Source organism: Python bivittatus, unplaced genomic scaffold, assembly GCF_059951505.1.
Source record: "Python bivittatus isolate LINGU-HERP-01145 unplaced genomic scaffold, Pbiv_v1 ctg000690_np1212, whole genome shotgun sequence".
Lineage (NCBI taxonomy): Eukaryota > Metazoa > Chordata > Lepidosauria > Squamata > Pythonidae > Python > Python bivittatus.
The window spans coordinates 5,693,874-5,717,801 of record NW_028277096.1 but is presented as its reverse complement, the minus strand read 5'-3'; the positions used below and the strand labels follow the sequence as shown (position 1 = coordinate 5,717,801).

The 23,928-nt window shown below is 47.3% G+C and overlaps 3 protein-coding genes across 9 annotated transcripts; 2 read left to right on the top strand and 1 right to left on the bottom strand.

Moving 5' to 3' along the window:
• The first annotated feature begins 2,212 nt into the window (after positions 1-2,212).
• ZNF513 (zinc finger protein 513) lies at positions 2,213-5,490 on the top strand. 5 transcript variants are annotated; one of them, XM_007420861.3, is made up of 4 exons: positions 2,213-2,409; positions 2,795-2,944; positions 3,391-3,972; positions 4,435-5,490. In XM_007420861.3, exons 1-4 carry the CDS (start codon positions 2,370-2,372, stop codon positions 5,085-5,087), a joined length of 1,425 nt encoding a protein of 474 aa, XP_007420923.3. In that variant the 5' UTR covers positions 2,213-2,369; the 3' UTR covers positions 5,088-5,490. The 5 variants fall into 5 exon arrangements, with proteins under 5 accessions (XP_007420923.3, XP_015743966.2, XP_088008609.1 ...); XM_015888480.3 differs by having other exon boundaries at positions 2,217-2,409; positions 3,323-3,972; XM_088152483.1 differs by having other exon boundaries at positions 2,217-2,409; positions 3,320-3,753.
• A 307-nt stretch (positions 5,491-5,797) lies between these two features.
• SNX17 (sorting nexin 17) lies at positions 5,798-11,095 on the bottom strand. The gene is made up of 15 exons (XM_007420860.4): positions 10,908-11,095; positions 9,573-9,647; positions 9,249-9,366; positions 8,903-8,967; positions 8,714-8,824; positions 8,361-8,451; positions 8,131-8,218; positions 7,946-8,015; positions 7,757-7,849; positions 7,424-7,627; positions 7,079-7,201; positions 6,670-6,747; positions 6,467-6,541; positions 6,342-6,383; positions 5,798-6,249 (listed from the first exon to the last, which is right to left on the bottom strand). The coding sequence occupies exons 1-15, from the start codon at positions 10,971-10,973 to the stop codon at positions 6,130-6,132; spliced, it is 1,419 nt and encodes a 472-aa protein (XP_007420922.1). The 5' UTR covers positions 10,974-11,095; the 3' UTR covers positions 5,798-6,129.
• Positions 11,096-11,177: 82 nt separating this feature from the next.
• On the top strand, positions 11,178-22,857 carry EIF2B4 (eukaryotic translation initiation factor 2B subunit delta). Of its 3 annotated transcripts, none has more exons than XM_088152486.1 (12): positions 11,178-12,381; positions 12,500-12,647; positions 12,839-13,048; positions 13,133-13,215; positions 14,498-14,589; positions 15,148-15,262; positions 18,999-19,075; positions 19,165-19,267; positions 19,741-19,868; positions 20,564-20,741; positions 21,075-21,255; positions 22,435-22,857. In XM_088152486.1, exons 1-12 carry the CDS (start codon positions 12,340-12,342, stop codon positions 22,632-22,634), a joined length of 1,557 nt encoding a protein of 518 aa, XP_088008612.1. In that variant the 5' UTR covers positions 11,178-12,339; the 3' UTR covers positions 22,635-22,857. The 3 variants fall into 3 exon arrangements, with proteins under 3 accessions (XP_088008612.1, XP_088008611.1, XP_088008610.1); XM_088152485.1 differs by having other exon boundaries at positions 12,500-12,671; positions 13,136-13,215; XM_088152484.1 differs by having other exon boundaries at positions 11,179-12,381; positions 12,500-12,671.
• Positions 22,858-23,928: the final 1,071 nt, after the last annotated feature.

Sequence of the window (23,928 nt, the reverse complement as noted above, 5' to 3'; positions counted from 1 at the left end):
GATTGAAAGAGCTGGGTGTATGGAGCTATGAAAAAAGACAACTGAGGCAGGGACATAATAATAATTTCAGATACCTGAAGGGATGACACATAGAAGAAGGTCGAAGCCTGTTTTCTTTTGTTTCAGAGCCAAGGCATGGAATAATAAATTTAAATTAAAGGCAGATTCTGACTGAATGTTAGAAAAAAACCCCTAACAGTAAAAGCAGCTGGAGAGTAGAACTAAAGACCCAGAAAGGTGGCATTCTCTTTTTCATTGCATGCATTTGTTGGGATGGTTTAATTTGGATTCCTGCACTGGACTTGATGACCCAAATGTCCTCTTTCAACCCTATGATTGTATGGTCTAATGCCTCCAAAGATGGTTGCTTTTTAATGTATTCAGAAATTATCTGAATTCAGGGGTGAACACATAGGTGGCATATTTCTGAAAATGTCAAAAGATTTTTTTTTTTTTTTTTTTAAGGAATAGCAAAGAGCTCAAAAGGAGCATTCTAAATTAGGGAAATTACTGTTAATGTAAAATATGCAAATAAGTAATGGGGAGAGGCACCCCTTTATATAGATACCCATGGTATTGTATTCCTGACTGACTAGGAAACCAAATTCCATATTGGAAGCCATTACTGAGGGAATGTAAAACAAAACTATTGGTAGTTTGTCTATGATGAGACCATTCTTGGAATATCGTGTGTAGCTTTGTAAGAGGGGACATTACAGAGGTGTGCAAACTTATATTTGGCACCATGAAAGTTGAAAAGGAAAGTGTTTTTTTTTCCCTTTATAATTCTAAAACTCAGACTTATCCTGTAAAGCTGACTTATTATTTCCAATTTTAGAGACAACACAACTGAATACAGAGGACTGGGTAAAATGGCAAAAGTGCTTTTCAACGCTTCAGCTACTGTTTATAAGCTTCTCAAAGGCATCTGGAAGCAGAATCTTCAGATTATTGCTTGTCCTGGACAGAAGGGCTGTTAACTATGTGTTCTATTATGTTCTATGTTCTGTGAATATGTGTTTAAGATGTACCTGCATAGGTACACGTGTAAATCATAGCTCTCCTAAACTTTCCATGGTCTTATATAGGACATTCTCAGTTCTGCCTTTTGGAAGATAATTGCAACTTAACAGATGCTAAGAGAGACTCTTATCATATGTCTGTATAGCTTGTAGCTAGAAGGTAGCTTTGAAGCAATTTTAGACATAACAATTGTTTCCGACCTTATGCTGATATGGGTAGAAATATCAACATATACTATATTGGAACAGAAAAATTGGAACAGAAAAATCCAGATGTCCACTAGATGGCAGGAAAGGGATAAAAAAAACTAACTTTCTGTTGCCATTTATTGATCATCCAGATTTTTGCAGCCTAGATCTCAGTCCTAATACAGGTGCATTTCTAAAGACAGAAACTGCAGTGTGCAGTATACTCCATGAATTTCAGAGGGGTGAGATACAAGAGAAGGAAGGCAAACTGCTATTTCTCTGTCTCTCTTTTCTTCCTCAGTAAGTTCATTTTGTCCTCTGCTGTTGTGGTCTCCACTCTATAATTGGGTCCACCTTGGCCAAAATATAGCAGTGGCAAAGTGAAGCTATTTGCTCATTTCCAGCTTACTGTTTATATTCAGTAGGAATATGAATATAATGCTTGCTTTGCATTTTTAAAAGTGGCCAGTGCCACTTCAGCCCACTAAGGAGGTTTCACTGAAATAATTAGGGGTTTTGTGTTTCTGTTGTTTAATTCAGAGGCATTCCTCAGGCTACATTAAGAATATAGATCCGTGCCTTCATTTAAAAAGTATTAGTCTCATAAAACAATACTTTTCTGGAGGTATGTTAATATGTTAATTCTTTTTTTATTTGAACATTTTGGCAGGCAGGACTCAAATCGTGCCTCTCATTGCAGATTTGCTGAAATCCTTCTTCCCCCCAAAAATGGGGCAGCATGAAGATACCACTATCCAGTGATCGCAGACAGTAATTGGCAATAAACGCCCAATTAAGCTGCAGTTATTTGTAGAACCAATTGTCACATCTTCGCAGAGTCTCAGAAGCTCGGTACTATAAGGAAAGATCTAATCAGAGCAAGCGATAGCCACGCTTCTTGCGGCCTTTCTTCCCCTTTGTAGTTCAGAGAAAGAGACTCCAATTCCCGTCATGCAGTACGGGAGGGACCGGAGCCGGAAGCGCTGGCTATTCTGCCGTCCGCCCCGCGGATGGGCGGGAGCGCCGGAGGAGCGGCGGCTGTCGGGGCGTCGCGAAGGAAGAGGCGGCTGCACCGGTGGCAATCCAGGCCGAGCGGCCCGGAGGGGGGAAGGTGTCCAGGGCTGGAGCCGCTCCCATCCCCCCGTGCTGCGGGGCAAGATGCCCCGCCGGAAGCAGCGCCACCCGCAGCCCGTCAAAGGTCAGCGCCGGGTTGCCGGTCTCACCCTGGGGACGCTGCCGCATCTCCGTCCGCCCTGTTCGTGTCTGGGTGGCGGGGGCTTCAGCTGCAGGTCTCTCTGTCTGCCCCGTGGCTCCGGCCTGTTGGGGTTCTGGGCGATTGGCTCTCGACCTCTGGTCTAACCGGACCGCTGTGCTCGGGAAAGGGGAGGAGTCCCGTGGCTTTGAGTCCTTCCTCGTTTGAGGGGTGGCTCCGGCCAGAATTAGGGCAACTGATTCGCCCTCCCCTTCGAAAGAAAGGCAGGGCGACGCCGTTGGGGTGTCTGGGCTGGCGCCAGCAGTCTTTACGTAGCATTAGCGGGGCACCCCGATTCTAATGGGGCCGCATCCTCCTCTGTCTATTGTAGTGGACGTTCCAGGTGCTCCGGCCGAGCCGTCAAGAGAGGAGAGCCCGGCGCCGCAAGCCAGCTTCCTCTTAAAGCAGGAGCTGTCCCTGTCCCTGGAGGACGAGGAGGAGAGCAGTGCCCCGATTCTGGCCTTCGAAAAGGACTCAGAAGGTGGGTTCGGGTCCTTGCTAGGCAGATCGGAATAAGGGATGTAAGATGGGGTTTTTTGGCGAGGGGTGGGGAGTTGCATCTAGGAAAAGGAAGGGCCTCTTGGATCCTCCCATCTGAGTTGTCAGGAATTGAAATCCAGTCAGCCGGTCCAGTATGCAAACCCAGCACAAGTATTTCCCCCGTTTTCTTACCTTCCAGCACTGTTTTGGGTGCCATAGTTCCGAGTGGGAAAGTGGGGTGCTAGTAACACGGGGAGCTGGAGAGGGACCTGTAGCCAATAGAAAGGATTGTAAATGGTGGCAACAACTTTAGTTATGAGGATAGGGGTCCTGGAATTTAGCCTCCCCTACACATGGTAACCCCCTATTGTACCAGCAGGCAAGGGAGAGGACAAAGTGAGGATTCCCACAGCTGCCCACCTGATGTCCCCTCCTTGTGTGCTGCAGACTCCCTCGGGGGGACACCTGGACTGCCAGCTTACACGCTGAGTGACGAGGATCTCCCGTCTCTGTGCCAGGCCCAGGACGAAGATGGAGAGAATGAAGGGCCAGGCCGGGCTTGCCAGCACTGTGGCCTGCCTAGTCCTGGTTCTACTCCCTGCTGCCCCTCTGAGGTAGGGGATGAGGAAGGCTCCCCTAAGGGGCGTGTAGTCTTTTCCTGCCAACTGTGCCCCTTCGCCTCACACTACTCCAGCCACCTCAAGCGGCACATGAAGACTCACAATGGCGAGAAACCTTACCGCTGTCCACATTGCCCGTATGCCTCGGCTCAGCTGGTTAACCTGACACGCCATTTGCGAACCCACACTGGTGAGAAGCCCTACCACTGCCCCACCTGCCCCTTCGCTTGCAGCAGCCTTGGCAACCTCAAGAGACACCAGCGGGTCCATGGCCAGGAACGTCCAGTGCGCTGTAGCTCCTGCAGCTGCCACTGTGTCCAGGGGAATTCCCTCCAGCATCACAGCGCGGGGATCCAGGGGGAGTCGGAGGCAGAAATGGAGGGACCACCCATTGCAGATCAGGAGACAGGTACATGATGCAAATGGCAGGGCAGAATTCATAGCCTTGCAAAGGGAAGGAGTATACATAAACTCTCATGGGGAGGGCAGAGGGACAAACTTCACAAATCTCGATATGCCAAAAGCTCTCTGCAGCTTTTGGAGTCTAGCGGAATTGAGGATCTGCGGCCTGGTAGAAAGGCTATTTGTGTCTCCCACATTGGAATGAATTTATTAGCCTAAACCACAAATGGAATTTGTGTGCTGAGGAGGCAGACTGACTGTTCTCTAGAGGTTTGGTTGCCCCTCCTCTAATTTCAGTCATAACAACAGTATTCTACAGTGGGCTCATAGTACATCAAGAGTTAAGGATAAAGGATTCTGCAAACTGGCACGGGGCTGTGTATGGCAGTGAAGGAAACAGGTTAAATATATATGGTTCCAGCAGTATCTGTTTAGGACATTTCTGCTTATTGCTATTTTTCTTCCACAGAGCCACCACCATTGCTGCCTAGCTCCCCATTCCTGCAGGCAGAAGACTCTAATACGGTTCTTCCCGAGCTGCTCTTCCCGTTCACGTGCAGGGCATGTGGATTGGTGCTACAAGCTGATGAAGGCTTGGGTGAGCCAGTGTGTGGGCGTTGCAGCTTGGCAGTGCTGGGGGCTGAACCAGCCTCACCAAAAGGCTTCTCCTGCCAATTATGCCCTTTTATTACCACCTATCCTAACCACCTGGCCCGCCATATGAAGACACACAGCGGAGAGAAGCCCTTTGCCTGTGCTCTCTGCCCATATGCCTCAGCCCATCTGGACAACCTCAAGCGGCACCAGCGGGTGCACACTGGTGAGAAGCCCTACAAGTGCCCCCTGTGCCCTTATGCCTGTGGCAATCTTGCCAACCTCAAGCGCCATGGACGCATCCATTCGGGAGACAAGCCTTTCCGCTGCCGTCTCTGCCCATATTCATGCAACCAGAGCATGAACCTCAAGCGCCACATGCTGAGGCACACAGGTGAAAAGCCTTTTCAGTGCCGCATCTGCCCCTACACTACTGGCCACTGGGACAATTACAAGCGTCACCAGAAGGTGCACGGGCAGGGCCTGGCAGAGGAAGGAGGGCCTGGCCCAGACAGTAGCCTGACCTAATGATGTTGGAAGACTCCTCGGGCTTCTGAGCTCTCATTATAGTTGCCTGCTGTCAAGCCTATGTAAAAGATTGACTGGGATGTGCAGGAGAAGGAGCTGTATGTACCTGCAGGAGCAGCAGCACCCCTTTGCTTTTAAGAAAGGGTTATTTCCTTTGCCGAAAAGCACCTCAGGGCCATGCCCTATCCAACGCTTCTGTGCATAGGAAGAAAAGGGCATCTGCTCTCCAGACCGTTCTCTGAAACTGTTGCTCTGTGGGACAGCTGAAGCCTGCAGAGAGGAGCTCCTTTGTCCTCTTTTGTCCTTTTTGTGCCTCCCCTCTCTAGTCCTTTAATTGTGGTTGCTGCTTGAATCTGTGTAATTTATATGGTGTATTAATGCATTAAACTGTTTTCTTATCTGGCTTTATTTTGGCTGGCAAGAGCAGCTGGAGACTAACTGGCAAACTTGATCACACTGCAGTTGTGCTACTGCTGAACTGGCCTGTGTGAGCATGTTTACGGCAGGCATATCATCTCTTTTCACTATCTTCTTTTCAGCAGGAGAGGAAAAGAGATAATACTGTTTCAGTAACGCGGCCTCTACTGTGTCTGTAACAGTTAACTTATCATTTTTGCTTCGGTACGCAGCTCTAGTGCCCAGAGATAGCAAATATCCTCATGTCTAAAGGAGCGGGAAATTGGATGCAGTAGACAGAAGGGCTCACAGGATTTATTTTGAATCATGATTTATTTAATCATTGTCACAAACATCTGTTAATGTTCAAATGTAAACAGCAGGTAGATAAACGAGATTACAAGCCTAGCGGTTATAGTTAAAAGTCTACAGTGAGCATCAGAATTGTGTATGCTCTTTGTGCAAATGTCCACTCTACCCTAGTTTGGCATGTATGAAGCTGAAGCTACTAGCCAGCTCTGCAAATTGCCTCTGCAAACAGAGACTCTGGCAAAGGACACACAGCCAGCTGGGGCTGAGGCACACCAAGATCAACCCGCAAGCAGGTCATACATTCCACAAAGATATTTTGGGCAAAGCAGGGCACTTAAAGGTCCTCATCGCCGATGCCCTCAAAGGCATAGTTGCCATGGAAATCATTTGCACCAATGTCATTTGAAGAGCTGGAATGGCTGATGGCCCGTAAGCTGACAGAGCCCAATTTGCTCTGGATAAGGGAGAGAAGAGGTGCAAATTAGCAAGAGCCATGGTAGATCATTCATTTTTCCATAGGGAGGGATAAGAGGAATAATTACTCACCGAGACTTTTGTAATAGGGTCCCTACCACCATCAGGAGAATCCTAGCAAGACACACAGGTATGTCAAAGGGAGAAAGACCAATTGAAGGGAAATGGAAGAAGCAGAGATGACAAGATCTGCTTACCAAAAGAGGAGGAGATTTCACTGCTTGCTGGCTGTCTGAACGCTGTAAGGCTCCAATGGTTCGTCTGCGGAACATCTATGAAAGAAGGGAGAGGCATCAAGGTGCTTGGAAGCACTTATCCTGACATACTGCTTTTGCAGATGACCAGGAAACAAATTTGACCTGGCAATCTCCACCAAAGGGATAAGAAGCCTGAGTCTCACCTTACGTATGCTTCCTCCAGACTTCTTCACCATCAGCTCATCCACCATGGACTGCAAGCAGATGCTCAACATTATAGCCTAAGAAATAAAAAAGAGAAATGTTCTTACTTCTCTGCAGTATTATCCCAACTGGCGGAGCCTTGATTTTGTAAACTTAGGATAGGAAAAAACAAATTTGATACTGGAGTTATGATTGGGAAGCAAATAAGAATAAAATTGAGCTTGTTTCCATTTGTGATATTCGAAGTGCATTATTTGTAAGGAGAACTGATTAAATAAGTGAAAGAATCTGCATAGAGTGGGGTACTGGATCAGGTACCCATGCAATTTACTAGTTTCAAACTTTCCAAATGCAAGACGAGCTCATCCAGGAGTATAATTCCCTTCCCAAACATCTGTGCTTGCCTACCTGTGGGCTAGTGATGGTGACCCACTGCAGCCGGTCCTTGCTCATCAGATACTCAAAAGCTAGTTCCAACTTCACCTCTGGCTTGCCAGAACTTGTGCCCGATGTCCCATTGTGCACAGGGACCTAAAAAAGAGCAGCCTAGTAGTTGCTTATTGGTGTAGCACAGGGAGGGGGATATTAAGGCTTGAAAACTTGGTTTGCATGCAAGACTCAAGGCTCCTTCTCCAGCCTCTAAAAAGTTCCCAGACAGAAGGGAGACACAGAGAGAAAAAGTACTCCCCCTCATGGCAGAACAGGCCATCCTCAACAAGGCAGAGACACGATCTGATTCATACGTTCGCTCACCGAGGAAGTGACTCGCCAACAACGCATTCGTGTCACTTTGAAACTCCCTTCCTTGATCTGATCATTGGGCAGCTTGACCTGGAAATTCAGTTCACTATTGCCTGCCCCAACAATGACATGACAGCCTTTCTCAGGAAAATCCGTAATGCAGGGGTCAAATTTGAGATAACCATAATACTTGAGGGTTTGTGCCAAGCGGATGAACTGTAACAAAGGAGAGATATGGAAACTTGTGACCTTTGGCTGTATATATTTCATTATGGCTACCTGTGAAGAAGACAAGGTGGTGTGGACTGGCTTGCACTGCATAGGCAAAGAAAAATGGAAACATACCTCTTTTTTAGAGACCTTTTCCTGTAAAGATTTAAGCTGACGATGCTGTTCCTTGTTGGCAAGGATCCAGCCTCGCTCAATATCTGCAACTGTCTATGAGGAAACAAGCGGGGGGGTAACAAGGGAGGTGTTGTTGCTTGCCTGTCCACCTCCCATCTTCCTCCCTGTCACTCAACCTTAGTGCCTGACCTGGGCATATAGCAGGTTCAGTCCTACCCGCTGCTCCATGACATCATCATCAAAGGCAGAGTCCCAGTAGCTGGGGTGGAGGAAGAGGAAAGAGATGGCAGAGGCAAGCCATTAATGGGTCTTCACTCAACTATTATTTAGCTGGGATTGGTTATGTTGACTCCCACTTTTTGCACATCTCTTACCTCTTACGTAGCAGGATCTTGTATTCAGGGTTGCGGAGGCTGGTGACTGATACATAAGGAAGCTCAAATTCCTGCAGTTTCCGGATGACTACAAAAGATGACAGTTCAGAGTCAACCATGCAGCATGCCTCAACTCATCCCTACACACACGCACATCCATCCACCCTTCATGGCAGGCAGGCTGTTTTTTTTTCTGCCATTATAGCAAGTGCAGCAAGGGGTTAACTCACAGGAAAAAGCTCCATCCTTGGCTTCCCGCACAAGGAAGAGATGGAAGTAGCCAATCAAGTCCTCCGGCAAGTCCAGCTTCAAGGCCACGGCCTACAAACAATGGAAAGATAAGGAAGAGTCAGTAGATGCTGAACTCTTTCCTCTTAACAGTAATTTAGGGAAAGGCTGCATTAAATATAGCTACTACAGTGGGACTTGTTTGGCACACCCCACTGGTCCTCGGAAAAAAGCAATCTGTCACCTAGAGTCTTACTATAAGAAAGGCAGAGAAAGTATTATGTGCATATAATCTCTCCATTTCTTCCTCAATATGCACCAGGCATATATATTTTTATTTCTGGGAAGGTCTCACCTCCAGAACATCCTCAGTTTGGTCTGAGGTGAGAATTGTGACTTTCACCTTCTGACCATTGGATAACAGCACATCCAGCTGCACCTCCTCAGTAGGGATCTGCTGGGTCTCCTGGAAGTACACATGACTCCAATCAGATTTTCTCCACCTGGCATATACCCTGCAATCTGCGTTCACCCACCTCCTTACCTGCTGGGCTTTACGCAGAAAGCTATTGAAGATCTCACTACCTCCCAGCAAGGGGTCCTGCCGTACTATGGATTGATAATAGAAGGTAGTATCAGCTTTTTTTTTAAATACTTGTGGTTTTAATATTTTTATTGTAAATAGATGTTGTTTTATCTTTTGGTTGTGAGCCACTCAGAGTTTGGTACAAGGTGGGCGGCTATATAAGTATTTTAAATAAACAAACCAACAGAAGGTACTATCAGCGTTTTGCCTCTCCTCCAGACAAAACTCACTCCCTGTGCATAAAGAACACCTTCCTGCCAATGCATGCATACTCCTTTTCCTTGATTTGCCCAACAAGACTTACCTGCTTGCATATATTTCTCTAGTTGCTCCCGCCGCTGCTCCACTTCCACTGGGGTGAGGGTGAAAATCTTCTTTGGGGGGAAGGCTGGCACCACATTAGCTCCATATTCCTTCCTTAGCTGCAGAAAGAAAAGCAGAGTTCATCTTCAGACAGCAGAATTCTCTGTTCTGCTACTTACCAGAAGTTTGGTAGTGAGCTATATATACCCATTCTGAATTCAAAAAGCAACCCCACTCTAGGCGCAAGGCTTTTAGTGGAATTCGACTAGCCCTCCACGAATGAGCAATTCTAGCAATTTCCCACATACATGCCTCCATGCCTCACCTGTTCGTGCAAACCAAGCAGCTGGCTATATCGCACCTGGCAGTGCAGAACGCCATTCACATGGATGCTATAGGCCTGTTGGGGACAGAAGGTAAAGGCATCATTAGGGAATCTGTTTATGAGAAAGCCCTCAAGTTATCCCACTTCCAGAGCTAAACCGGGGAAACAGTACTGTCTGGCATGAATCCCAAAGCACTAATTCCATAGTGACCTGAAGATTCACGGAAGGAACACATCTTCTACTTCCCCAAGAATTCTGGTCCATAAAAGGCAATTACATGGCACCAACACTTCATTTCTACAAAGAGTGATTGCCTACAATAAGAAAAGGTTGGGAGTGCTGAAACAAAAACAGCCTTTTAGATCATCCACAATCCAAGGCAGAGAAACTTTCATCTGTCTGCATGATGCAGAAACTATAAATCTTAATGAGCATCAAGACCTGAAATGGGTATTGCCTTTCAATAACATTCAAAAACTGATTTTTATAACCAGGGTTTGATGACATGGTAAACTGCAAGCTTAAGTCTGAGATGGGTATCAGTAGGGTAAGCTGTATGCGCTCATTTATTGAGCTCTATAGCTTTATGCCTTATTCAAACCCAACCTTTCTGTAGCCAACAGAAACGAAAGGTGAAGTGCACCTATAGTGAAGGCATATCTATGCTTGCTCCTGGACTTAGTACCCAGGAGTGGTTATAGAAGCCATAACTCACAGAAGCAAGCGAGACAGCTTTCCCATGCCGAAAGACTGGCAACAGCAAAAGTGTCTCTTCTTAAAAACAGTGCTTATAATGCATCCTCTGGAACACCCAAAGCCTTTTTGCCAGAAAAAAACCAAGTCCTTCAAGGAGAGATCCTCTAATGAAAGAAGTGCTCCTGAGTGCCAGAGAGTGCCTCTACCTCCCCCTCGTTTTTCTCCATGTTATGGCCTTCGCGTCCTCCTTGGGGCGTCCTAAACCACGTACATTCGAGTTGGAGTGGAAAGAGAGACTGGCAACTTCCCGGGGCCCAACCTGGCGCCTGCTGCATCTCGCTTCCAGCCTCTGCGCGGCGGGAAAGGCAGACTGAGGTTAGTTTGCAGAGGAGAAGCGAAACCACCCATTCCAACCGGGCGCTCTCCCACCCCTCCGCCCACTCCGGGCCTCCTAGAGATCCCGAAGGCGCCTACAATTGCTGCAGAGAAGCAATCCCGGGGACGCCCAAAAGGCACCAGAGCGGGTGGCCCAGGGTGTAGTCGGACTTCGATGCCCCCTCCTCATTTTAGGGGTTAATCTCAATGGGGGAGGGAATCCGGAGAACTCTGCGCCCCGCCTCCAGGGGCTTGACACTCGCCACGTAGGCCGCAGCGTTGCCGCCATCCCCGGCGCGGGTCTCAGTCTCGGGGATGGAGAAGTGCATGGCTGCTTCCACCTCCGCCTGCCGCCGCTGTCGTCGCCGCTACCCCCGACTAAGGCCGGAACTGGGCTCAAGCGCAGCCGCCATCTTGCGGGCGGAGAGAGGGAGGGAAGCACCACTGTGGGCGGAACGGAAGGAGGAGGAAGCGAGAAAACGCGTCTCTCCCTCTTCCTCGCAGCCGGTCATCCCTCGGCCCTCCCCGTGGATGGTCTGACCCAGGAAAGACCAAGTGCTGGCCAGAGAGGGAGTGTGGAAAGCGAAGCTCTGGCAGCCACTTTAAAAGTGCCCCAGCCCGGCGCGGCTCATTCTCACCGCAACCGCTCGGAACCTCCCAAACTGGGAATAAGAGCGCTGAACCGCCCCCAGCACCCGGAGGCAGCTCGTAGCGCGTCCAAGCTGAATAATACAAGCACGCCAGGGGGCGGCATTGCCGCGAAGGATCCTCGGGGCCTGCTCTACCCCACGGCCGGGCGGGATGCCGGGGGTCGCCAGCTGCCACCTTTCTCTCTCAGCTGGACGCCATATGCTGTCCGTCCAGCGAGGCGGGTTGGCCGCATAAAGAACGAAGCCTCCATTTGGGACGGAGTGACTGAACAGGGCTACCGGAAGATACGTGCTGCCAAATGACGGCCGTCCGGATTTTTGCAGCCCGGATCTGGTTTCCCTATTTTTGACGCCTATGCGTGATAGTCAGGGCAGCAGCTACTGTCGCTCGCGAGCAGTGTTGCAGCTGCAGTAAGGGATATTGCGGGAGCCGACAGGTCTCTTCGTCTCATCGCCGTCAGCTTGCGCCTGAGAGCTCGGGTGATCAGTGCGGGCAGACCGCACCGCACACCGAAGAGGCTGACGGCGTCAGAACGGTGGCGCGTTCAGCAAATCGTAGGGATCCAGCCGGTGTCTCTCTCAGTACGTTGTGGGGACCAACAACATATAACAGGGCTCGCTTGGTACTGCATAATAGGCGAACGCAGCCATTGTGATTTATTAGCCCGAGTGTTTGGCAGTGTGTGGAGCGAGGCAGTGACACGCCTGCCCACCAGCAGCAGTCCTCCTCCGCATCGCAGCAGCAGACTTGCCCGCGCAACCCTTCCGTTCGCGGACAGCCACGCGGCAAGCTGCCTCCCGCGCGGCGCTCCCGAGCCGTTTTTCTTCCCGCTCCAGCCCGCCGGACAAAGCGGGGGGTGGCTCTGCGGTCCCCTGCCCAATCAGCGGGCAAACCCTCCTCCCGGTCCTCCGCGAGACAACAGCTAAGCTACCTGGGCGCCCGGGACCGCGGACGGAAGGCGGGATGGTCCCTGCCGATCCCGCTCTGAGCAGCAGGGGGCGCTGCCGCTGCCCGTGAGGTCAGGGCGGAGCCAGCCGAGCGGCGATGGCGGAGCTGGGCAGCCGCGAGGCCCCGGGGCGCAGCCAGGTACGTGGGAAAGGGGCGCGTTGCGGGACCGGATGAGCATCGGGCTGGAGGCAGGTACGTGGAGACGGCGGCTGCCGCTCCCCCCCCCCCCGTTAGTATCTCCTTTTCCTCCCTGTAGGCGCCTGGCGCGGAGGACAAGTTGCAGCTCCGAAAAGAGAAGAAGCAGCAGAAGAAAAAGCGCCGCGAGGCGGAGAAGGAGCACAAGCTGGCCCCTGACGCGCTCGCCCACCCCGGTCCCACGCCAGCTGGGCAGCTGCCCCCGCCAGGTTGCAGAGGGCCGAGGAAAGAGGGTGGGTGGTCGGGCTTCGGGCTGTGCCCAGAAGCGTCTGTCTTTTCTTCGCGGTCTGTGCTGCAGAGGGCGAAGCGGCGCGGGGGCCGCCTGGCGGAGTGGACGGCCGGGGGAAAACCAGCGCTGGCCTCTGCACAGCTCATCATCTTCCCCCTCCTCTGGGTGTAGGGCCAGGGCCGGAGCCGTCCGCGCCGGGTCCCCCTGACAGAGCCTGCGGTGGCGAGCGCGCGGGCCTGGGTAAGAGCAAGGCTGAGCTGCGAGCTGAGCGCCGGGCCAAGCAGGAGGCTGATCGGGCGTCGAAGCAAGCCCGGAAGGGCGAGCCGGGTCAAGCACCCCCGCCTCCCAAGCCCCGGGTAGGACCCATTGAGGCCCAGCCAGGTAAGGCTCTGTCCTGAAAGAAAAGCTGCTGGTGACTGAACTAGAAAGCTTCATCTTCTGAGCTTTGCCCACTTCTCTCCCCAGCAGTCAAGAGGCTCCCAGAGCATGTGCAGGTGGATGATCCAGCTGCCCAAAAAAAGTTAGCCAAAAAGTTGGAGCGTCAGCAGGTATGACTCCATTCCCAGTAAGGAATGCTGGCTGGAAGAGGTGGAGGTAAATAAGCTATTTGGGTTCACACAGCACAGTAGACTACGATCAGGTTGTGGTTCAGCATGTTTAGAGACTCAGTGGTTGTATGTTGCGTGAAACAGTTCACTCATGGTAAGGCATAATATGCTGCTATTAGTTTGGGGACCGTGGTTGATGTGAAGTTAGCAACTGTGTTTCTTTAGTTGGTTTTCATGAGTCAGAATGGAGGTGCTGTTGAGATCATTATGCCCAATCGGCTCTTTAGTGCAGAGAACCAAGCTAAAGCAGCCACACAAATCCTATCTAACGTCCTCAAAGAAAAGCCAGCTACAGTCTCTCCCTCTGGTTCAGCCAGCTGAAAGTGATGACTGGGTTGCTTACAGTTTGTTTTTTAAGATTTAACACTAGTTTTAGGATCTGATTGGAAGAAGCAATCCTGAAATAATATGAAGAGTTGCTGGGACTTGGGCAACGTATACATTTAATAACTGGCGATGATGAGGAAGATGACACTACATTGATTGATTGATTTCAAGCATTTATATGATCACCCAGGCAACCAAATGTTTTGCTTCTTAAAGAAATAGTAGCCAGGCTTGATTAGTTAGGAATGAAAGGCGCTCAGGCAGAGGCCGCAACTCATAGTATCTGCCACATTAGGACTGAGTTGGGGCCTTTTTTCCCCAGAGGGATGCCTGAATTCTCTTGTTAGTTTTCCATTAACACACACTGTAAGCCTCCACTTTTCTTGCACATTGTATACACTGTGAGGTCTGGGGAGATATGAAAACATTTACATTTTCTCTGGGTCCCCTATTTAAGAAGTAGCTGAGAAACTATAAAGAGGGAACTGCCTTGTCAGGAACTACTGAAGTCCAGGCTTATGGAGGCAGCTCCTCATTTTTCTCTCATCTTGCTTTTTCCAAGCTTTTCAGCTTCTTTCTGAAATGCCTGATCTTGGGTTTAACCATTCTAAGAAATGGTGTATTCTAAGAAATGGTGTATTGGGCCCAAAGATCTGGGAGGCTGCAAGAAGTTTGCTCCATTTTGTTAAATGGCCTTGATTAAAATTGTCTTAGTTCAAAGAGACATAACACCTGAAAAGCACTACAAAAATTAAAGTACTTATGGAGTGGGGGAACTCTGGGTGAAAGATTCCTCTTAAGAGGCAGCTCAGCACAGGTAATGATGATGTATGGTTGATTGATAGCATTCTGTGCTTAGCCTGGCTTTTTTTTTTTTTCCTCTCCATCTCTGCAGGTCCCTATGAGGCCAGATTATGGTGCCAAAGTCAGTCTCTTCTCCCACTTGCATCAGTACAGTCGCAAAGAGTTGCTGACGCAACAGATGAGGTGGGTGCCTGTGAACCGAGCGGGAAGCACTGAACCCAAAGGGGCTTTATCATGGCACTTTGAAGCTTTCATAAATGATGTTGGGGGGGGGGCATTTTCTAGGCTGTTCCTAGAGAAAAGAAGGAAAAATGGAGGTGATGAAACCAACAGCCATGGTTCTGGTCAGTGCAATTGGCCTGGTTAGATCAAAGCCCTGTTCTTGCTGCCCTGCCTTGGGAACTTTCTGTATAAGGTTTCATCCTAGTACAAGGTTTCCTAGCACAAGGTTTCAAGGCAAAATAGAGCTTGTTTTGGTTAGAGTTTATCTTCTTTTCTCCCTCTGAAAATGCAAGAAAGCACTTTTCAGCTGTTTCAGGATCTATATTCATCATTCTTTATAGTATTATTCACATCACCTCTCTTTTATGGTATTTCAAAAAGATGAACAGGAGTAATATTTTCTTTCTTGAAAGTGACTTGCAGTTGGACTCTTGTATGGTAGATAGTGTGCAAAGAATGCCAGTTTTATTGCGAAGTATTGAGATGATGTGTAATAACCCAGAATCCTTTCACCCGCAGCATCCCGGCCTCCACCATCCACCCTGCAGTGGTGCGTCTTGGCCTCCAGTACTCTCAGGGCATCATCAATGGTTCCAATGCTCGCTGTATTGCACTTCTAAAGGTTTTCAAGCAGGTACTGCTGAGGGAGGGAATTAGAAGTATTGCTTAGATCAGTCTGGATCTCTTCCCTGCGGGGGAACTGGTACTAAAACAGCAAAGAAGGAGTTATAATAAGCATGTGTGGAGCATTTTTCCCTTCCTTGGTCTACCTAATGTAGTGGATATAAGAATAATCTTGAGTCAAGTTCCACTCCTCTTGACTGCATGGTCACATGTCACACCTATGTTGTCTTCTTGACAACAGTATCAAAGTAGTTTATCATAGCCACTTTCCAAGATTTTTTTTTACTACCCTTTTTAGTCTGCAGGCCTAGAATTACATGGTGGCCTCCCATAAAAGTACTGTTCAGTTCTTACTCTGCGTGGCTTTTTCAAGATCAGCCAAGATTGGCTTGGTGTTGTTGGTACTGCTATCTGCTGTACTGGATCACCCATCATAAATCAGAAGAGCTGTGCTAGGTCACATAAGCAGAAAACGGGAGCAGAGATATGTGATCTGGCACAGTTCTTCTAAATCAGACCTAAATTAGGTGCGAACAAGAAGCCTACAAACTGAACACTGTCCCCAGTGTATAGCAGTAGTGGAAGACATGCAAGTGTGTTACTAGAATATTAAGTGTGCCTAATGAATCATGGGATGGGTAGCTCTAGAATGGTTGGTTGGTTGCTTTAAAGGGAGGTACAGTGTGGCAAAATAGTTTTAATTTCTCTATGGTGAGGCATAAGCCAACAGTGACTAACTTACCAGTAGTGTAGTTAGAATTTGTGTGTTCCAAGAATTGTACTATGTCAGTTGACCCTTCCTCTATAGCAGTGTTTCTCAACCGTGGCAACTTGAAGATAAGTGGACTTCAACTCCCAGAATTCCCCAGCCAGCATGCTGGCTGGGGAATTCTGGAAGTTGAAGTCTGTCTGTCCTCCAGTTGCCAAGGTTGAGAAACACTGCTCTGTAGTAAGATTTGCCATTGGAGGTACCTCTCTACTTGTTGAGAGGTAAAATAAATATCCATGAACAATTTACCAGAGTTTTACAATGGGGTAAAAAAGTATTTAGTCAGCCACCAATTGTGCAAGTTCTCCCACTTAAAAAGATGAGAGAGGCCTGTAGTTTTCATCATAGGTATACCTCAACTATGAGAGACAAAATGGGGGAAAAAATCCAAAAAATCACATTGTCTGATTTTTAAAGAATTTATTTGCAAATCATGGTGGAAAATAAGTATTTGGTCAATATCAAAAGTTCATCTCAATACTTTGTTATATATCCTTTGTTGGCAATGACAGAGGTCAAACGTTTTCTGTAAGTCTTCACAAGGTTTTCACACACTGTTGCTGGTATTTTGGCCCATTCCTCCATGCAGATCTCCTCTACAGCAGTGATGTTTTGGGGCTGTCGCTGGGCAACACGGACTTTCAACTCCCTCCAAAGGTTTTCCATGGGGTTGAGATCTGGAGACTGGCTAGGCCACTCCAGGACCTTGAAATGCTTCTTACGAAGCCACTCCTTCATTGCCCAGGTGGTGTGTTTGGGATCATTGTCATGCTGAAAGACCCAGCCACGTTTCATCTTCAGTGCCCTTGCTGATGGAAGGAGGTGTTCACTCAAAATCTCACAATACATGGCCCCATTCATTCTTTCCTTTACACGGATCCGTCATCCTGGTCCCTTTGCAGAAAAACAGCCCCAAAGCATGATGTTTCCACCCCCATGCTTCACAATAGGTATGGTGTTCTTTGGATGCAACTCAGCATTCTCTCTCCTCCAAACACGAGTTGAGTTTAGACCAAAACGTTCTACTTTGGTTTCATCTGACCATATGACATTCTCCCAATCCTCTTCTGGATCATCCAAATGCTCTCTAGCAAACTTCAGACGGGCCAAGACATGTACTGGCTTAAGCAGGGGGACACATCTGGCACTGCAGGATTTGAGTCCCTAGCAGCATAGTGTGTTACTAATGGTAGCCTTTGTTACTTTGGTCCCAGCTCTCTGCAGGTCATTCACTAGGTCCCCCGTGTGGTTCTGGGATTTTTGCTCACCATTCTTGTGATCATTTTGACCCCACGGGGTGAGATCTTGCGTGGAGCCCCAGATCGAGGGAGATTATCAGTGGTCTTGTATGTCTTCCATTTTCTAATTATTGCTCCCACAGTTGATTTCTTCACACCAAGCTGCTTGCCTATTGCAGATTCAGTCGTCCCAGCCTGGTGCAGGTCTACAATTTTGTTTCTGGTGTCCTTCGACAGCTCTTTGGTCTTGGCCATAGTGGAGTTTGGAGTGTGACTGTTTGAGGTTGTAGACAGGTGTCTTTTATACTGATAACAAGGTCAAACAGATGCCATTACTACAGGTAACGAGTGGAGGACAGAGGAGCCTCTTAAAGAAGTAGTTACAGGTCTGTGAGAGCCAGACATCTTGCTTGTTTGTAGGTGACCAAATACTTATTTTCCACCATGATTTGCAAATAAATTCTTTAAAAATCAGACAATGTGATTTTCTGGATTTTTTTTCTCATTTTGTCTCTCATAGTTAAGGTATACCTATGATGAAAATTACAGGCCTCTCTCATCTTTTTAAGTGGGAGAACTTGCACAATTGGTGGCTGACTAAATACTTTTTTGCCCCACTGTAAGTGCTCTGTCCTCCTTTTGAGACAAAGCCCTAGACAGGCCCTGGGAAAACAGGGCTTCTCTAAGCACTGCAGCTTTGTCATTGTTTTCATTTCCATTCTCCTGCTGGGAAAGGTTGCAGTGAATAAGATCCTCCCCAACCCTGACTGTAAAACCTTGGAATTTTTTCCCCCACTCCTTTGCATTTAAAAAACATCCTGGGAAGTTATAGTTTCCCTTACCACAACTGGAAAGGCTATTACAAGGCCAACAGGCAACTGACACAGACATGCCCAGTTGCATTATGCAGCATATGGAGGTGAGGGACTTAATGCAGGAGATTGTGACTGAGCAGGAAACAGCTACTGGGTGTTATAGTATTTCAGTCCATTTGGTTTACATCAGACTAACTTCATTCATGCAACATAATATAATATAGTTTGCTTAAACCTGGTGTGTTGAACAGGCCACGACAGCCTAACTTCACAAGTCATACTAAGCACATTACAAACCACATGCAGAGTGAACCTGGGCTATGCTGTCACCAAGACAAAGTCTGACCTTTTCAGAAATGAGCATGATTAGACCAAAGCTGTACTGGCTCCAAATACTATCTGGAGATCCAGAAAAACTCAGGGGCTATTGGTATTTCTAGTTATCTCCAAAAGGATTGGAGAAAATGAGAGCTTTTTTAGTCTGCCTGTCTTATAACATTAGCAGGTTCCTTCTGTGAAAACTGATTGGCCTGGAATTCCTGACCAGGCAAATAATATATTTTGTCACTCAGAAGAGCATGGATATACCAAACCTCCTGCCACAGGATGGTGTGGTCGTAGGCTTAGCTGGTTTAAAAGAATTTAATACATTCTTGGAGAAGGAAGGGATCAATGGCTATATGCAGCTTCTCAGCTCTAACATAACCTGTTTTGCTGGGAAGCAGAAATAATAGAGGATAGCAGTTACCTCCATTGTTTTCAGATGGGCTTCCCACAGCAGCCTCTGACTGGCTATTATGGGAAATAAGTTACCAGACTTAGATATACTCACCTTGACCAGATCCTGCTGTAGGATTCCTCTTCTGTTCATGTTGGGTTTTTAGCTTTGTGAGTTTGCAGCTTTCCCTTTATCCTGCCCTTCAGGTGATTAGAGACTATACCACTCCTGCCAATGAGGAACTTTCACGGGACCTGGTGAACAAGCTGAAACCCTACATCAGGTGATTGGGAAGAAGGGATTACCCCCTTTGGAGATCTGGAGATGGGAAGGTGCCCCTGATGCTGAGCTGAGTGTGCCTTTCTTCTGCAGCTTCCTGACTCAGTGCAGGCCCCTCTCTGCCAGCATGGGCAATGCCATCAAGTTTCTTAAGAAGGAGATCTCATCGCTGCCAGGGACCATGCGAGAAGAGAAGGTGGGTCGAGATTCCTGAATGTAGCATTCAGTCCATGGTGTGCAGAGGAATGGCTTCTCTCTGCCACTTTGCTCCCTTTCCTGGGGATGTCGTTGTAAGGAGGTTGGCATAGATCGTTAGCCCTTCATCTTTGGGAATATTTTGGTCTTTTTGGTTGCTGCCCAAAAGTTTATCTATCAGGGTTATCTTTTCCTTTTTTCAAAGACACTTTGCCAGGCTCAGCAGTACAGGGTGGGAAACCAATGTTTTTTTCTTGTTCTCCAAGGGATAAGTGGGAGTTCTGGCTTAGATATTGTGGGAGGAATCAATTTATTTTTATTGACAATTTCAAAATAATAAAATAACAAAATATGCCCATATCAAACAGTTATAGGAAGTTTATCCATTATATCAACTACAACAAAAGAATCCAGCAGAGCATGGCGTACAGGGAGGGGACTAACCACACCTGACCAACTCTCTCTTGGGAACAGGCCAAGCAGGTCCTTAAAGAGACAATTGACAAATATGAGCGGGAGAAGATCTTCCTGGCAGCCGAAGCCATTTCCAAATTTGCCTTTGAGAAGATCAATGACGGCGATGTCATCCTTGTCTATGGATGGTATGGAGTTGTGCTCAGGGTGGGGAGAAGAAAGACAACGTTCTTGTATCTGAATGACACTCCTCAGAGTCTGAGCTGCTGCCCTGGATGTGAAACAGTGGGTGGGAGTGAAAACAGAAAGGGCTCTAGCAGGCTCACAAAATACTGCTCTTGTGCAAAAGTGGGCGATTGTAGCCAGGGCAGCAATTCCAGAAAATAATAGGTTGCCTCCCTGGGAGCTTGTCTGGAATTCAGGATCATGCCCAGAAGATGGCGTGCTGTGCTTGCAGCAGTAAGCACAGTTTAGAACACTTTATCTGTGGAGAATAAGACGACTTTGATGGAGATATGCAGGAACTGTTACCTGGGCAAAAGGGGTTGAAGCATTTTTGAAGTCCAGAATGAGATAACATTCAGAAGTGGCTCAGGTAGACACCTGCCTAATTCACTGAACTATAGGAGGGGAGGAGGTATAGCACAATCAGACTTGTAAGATTCTGTTGTTATAGCCAGTCTGAACAAAAGTAGTTTTAGCCTCCCTGTGGAGTTAATTCCCTGCTCTGGTCTACTTATATTTGAGTTAAAAGAAGGGAGGAAGAGGCAGAGATTTCCAGCTCTGAGAGCAAAGGCATCCTGGGTTTGCAAAAGCTGGCCAGGTGAAATGTTGTTTGGGTTAGGTTCCTCATCTGTTACCTCTGCTCATGTTGGCTCGGTAGCTCTTCCCTGGTGAGCCGCACACTCCGCGAGGCCCACGCCAATCGCCGTGCCTTCCGGGTGGTGGTAGTAGACAGTCGGCCACGGCTGGAGGGCCGGGAGACGCTGTGCCGCCTGGTGAAACAGGGAGTCCGCTGCAGCTACGTGCTCATCAATGCCATCTCCTATGTGTTGCCTGAGGTGGGAGCTTTGAAATGTGATGTGGGGAGGGGAGTGTCATTAGGGCAACTGAAAGGTGAATTCTATGGGATTGAGGCAGAATCTGAAGGGAAATGGTATCAGACCAGCAGTTTCCTAATTAATATTTATTAAATTTATACGCTGCTTGATTCCTCATCCTTTCTTCCAGCTTCCGCATTACTGACACGTGTCTTAACTAAGCTGGGGATTCTCTGGGAGTTCTTGATTATTGGGCTTGAAAGGGGACAGCGTCAAGACCTAGGGGGATTTTTTAGCGAATGGAGGCTACAGATGGTTATAAAATAATTGAGCAGCTTCTTTGTCTCCTGGCAGGTTTCTAAAGTGTTGTTGGGAGCTCATGCACTGTTAGCCAATGGGTCTGTGATGTCACGTATGGGCACCTCGCAAATTGCACTGCTTTCCAAGGCTTATAATGTGCCTGTTCTAGTCTGCTGTGAGACCTACAAGTTCTGCGATCGGGTTCAGACCGATTCCTTTGTCTCCAACGAGCTTGGTATGTCGTGTGGCAAGCCTCAGCAATCTTTCTGGGTGGCAGACTTCATTACACAATGTTACAAGTGCCAAATCCAGTGGTACCTCGGGTCACGAACTTAATTCGTTCCACGACCCAAATTGGTCGCGTCCCGAATCAAATTTTCCCATAAGGTTCAATGTAAATACGGTTAATCTGTTCTGACCCCTCCGAATTTGGTCGCCAACCGATTTTGGTCGCGAACCGAATCAAATTTTCCCATAAGGTTCAATGTAAATACGGTTAATCCGTTCTGAACCATATGTATTTTTTTTTTAAACCACAAAAATATGAAAAAAGGACAGTACAGTACAGTATGAAGAGAGAGAACGCTAACCTTGCTTGAGGCGTGGAGGACAAGAAGGCGGGTGGGGAGGCGGTTATTGCTTGGAGGGAGAGTCCCCCCCCACAGGAAGCCATGACCACGTGTCATGGCAGGGAAAATGGCCGCGATCCTGTTTGTCACCTGATGTGGAGTTCGCGGACGGAAGCAAAATTTTGCGAACGGTGCTGTTTGTGACCCGAATTGGTCGTGAACAGAAGCGTTCGTGACCCAAGGTACTACTGTATAAAAATTAGCCATTTTTAATTTTAAAATACTGAGTTCTGTGGAGAAGTCAGATTTGGCTATCTCATGGAATGTTAGACGTTTTTTGAATAGATTCTTGGAGGTTAGTAGTTACTGTTTTGTCAGTCCCAATGTGTGGACTAGTGAGAGAACAAAAAAATTGTCCTGTAATGGGAAAAGCTTGCATAGAAAAGTCAGGCTAGCATTTTCTGTTTTGTTTCATGTCACTTTTATTCTTCAAGACTACTGAAAATTGGAGCACATGTTTATCTCAGATCAACTTTATGGGATAGATTAGCTTAGAGGAGTGACTAACCCAAGATTAGTAGTTGGGCTTTGAAATATGTAGAGAAAATTTGAGAGAGATTGCAGTGCTGAAGTGCAGTAAGGTAAATGTTGCATCCATTGCTTCTCAGTGTAAGAAGTTACAAATCCACAAACACTGTAAGCTAAGTAAGCAGCAGAATGTGCAGGAGGAAGGGGCAGGAAACAGTGGCCTCAAGAATCTTGGCCCATGGAGAAGAATCTTGGCCCGTACTGCTTTGAGAAAGAACTAGTGCTCTTCTAACTGACCCCTGTACCTGTGTCTGCAGATGATCCAGATGACCTAATTGGGTCAAAAGGAGAGAGGAGTCCACTATCCAACTGGCAGGAAAGCAAGTCATTGCGCCTTCTCAATCTAGTCTATGATGTGACCCCTCTAGAGTTGGTGGATTTGGTTATTACAGAGTTGGGGATGATCCCTTGCACCTCTGTTCCTGTTGTTCTGCGTGTCAAGAATGTAGAGCAGTAATGTTGGAAGAGTGAATAAACCTGCATGTCCCTGCTCCGTGCCTCTGTTTAGATATGTCATCATGTGAACACCTGAGTGAAACAGAACTCCCAGCCCTGGGAGAATCAACTGATTCCTTGTCCAGGACTTAAGTAATTTATGTTCAGCTGTTCTCTAGCTTCTTTGGGACATATTTGTTATCTATTCTGTTGCTATTGGAAATGGAGTCTTATTTATTATTGAATTTATCCCTGCCTTTCTGTTTATTCCAACACTCATTTAGAGCTAGGCCTCCACTCCAAATTCATGATGGTAGTAATCATGAGTGTCTTTGAACACGTGTGTATCTCCCTTTATCCTTGACTACATTCTATGGTCAAGTAGACCTGAGACGCAGAACCTTTTTTTCTAGCAACAAACTAGGGGATTGTGAAATGCCTCATTTTCTATACATTTTTTGCCACCCTGATCTGTCCAAAATCCCCTTGCACTGATATGTGTTTTATTGCATGAGGCAGTTCTGAATTAGCTCAGTTGATGTCAGTTCCTACATGGCGCTAAACCAAAATGTGACTTGTTTGGTTTGGGCTTAGAACAATACATGAACATAACCACTGAGATTTGCTAATCATAATTTTATACTTTAACATCTATAAGCCAAGCCAATTATTACTTAATTAGCAAACCAAGTTTAAAATTAATAATGGCTTAATGTAATGTGCAAACCAAGCCAATGTCAGGACAGTTGGAAAACATAGCTACAGTAACCTGCCTGCATAATATGCCTCCAACTCTCTGTGCACCCTTCCCCCCTTAGGTAAGCTGCTAGTCCCTGTCAGCCATAGGATGTCACTCCTAGCTGGACTCAGTGCCTCATTCTGATGACTCTAGAGGTACCTGTACTGAAGTTAATCAATATCACATTTAAAAGATTTCTTTTGGCTCCAGATGGTTGGGGATTACAGTTTCCAGAATCCCCAAAGCATTGCTGTTGGTATCTGAAGAGTAAAAGCAGCTTTAGAGCAAGTTATTTAAGGAGTCTGATTATCAACACTGCTCTCACTAATGTCGGAAAAAATGACGCCGGGGTATCCTACTGCTTCAGGTGGAGCGACAGTTGTGCAGAAAGGGTTCAGTTACTCATGACAATGCCTAACATTGATGAATAAAGGAGTCCAGTAAAAGGCCTAACATGGCTTAGCACTCTGGCCCCTAAATGTTTGTTTATTACACAACTTATACACATTACATTCAATAGTTTCTATATATACCATTAAAAACCAAAAACTGCAAACAACAGAATAAAAATTTAAAA

Coding starts and splice junctions, on each gene's coding strand:
- ZNF513 (XM_088152481.1), top strand. CDS start 2,222: ATGGGCGGGAGCGCCGGAGGAGCGGCGGCTGTCGGGGCGTCGCGAAGG. Junction 2,410..2,794: donor CCACCCGCAGCCCGTCAAAG/GTCAGCGCCGGG, acceptor TGTCTATTGTAG/TGGACGTTCCAGGTGCTCCG. Junction 3,973..4,434: donor CATTGCAGATCAGGAGACAG/GTACATGATGCA, acceptor TTTCTTCCACAG/AGCCACCACCATTGCTGCCT.
- SNX17 (XM_007420860.4), bottom strand. CDS start 10,973: ATGCACTTCTCCATCCCCGAGACTGAGACCCGCGCCGGGGATGGCGGC. Junction 9,367..9,572: donor TGCTTGGTTTGCACGAACAG/GTGAGGCATGGA, acceptor TTCTTTCTGCAG/CTAAGGAAGGAATATGGAGC. Junction 8,016..8,130: donor AAGATCCTGCTACGTAAGAG/GTAAGAGATGTG, acceptor CCTCCACCCCAG/CTACTGGGACTCTGCCTTTG.
- EIF2B4 (XM_088152484.1), top strand. CDS start 12,340: ATGGCGGAGCTGGGCAGCCGCGAGGCCCCGGGGCGCAGCCAG. Junction 19,268..19,740: donor GGACCATGCGAGAAGAGAAG/GTGGGTCGAGAT, acceptor TCTTGGGAACAG/GCCAAGCAGGTCCTTAAAGA. Junction 20,742..21,074: donor TCTCCTATGTGTTGCCTGAG/GTGGGAGCTTTG, acceptor GTCTCCTGGCAG/GTTTCTAAAGTGTTGTTGGG.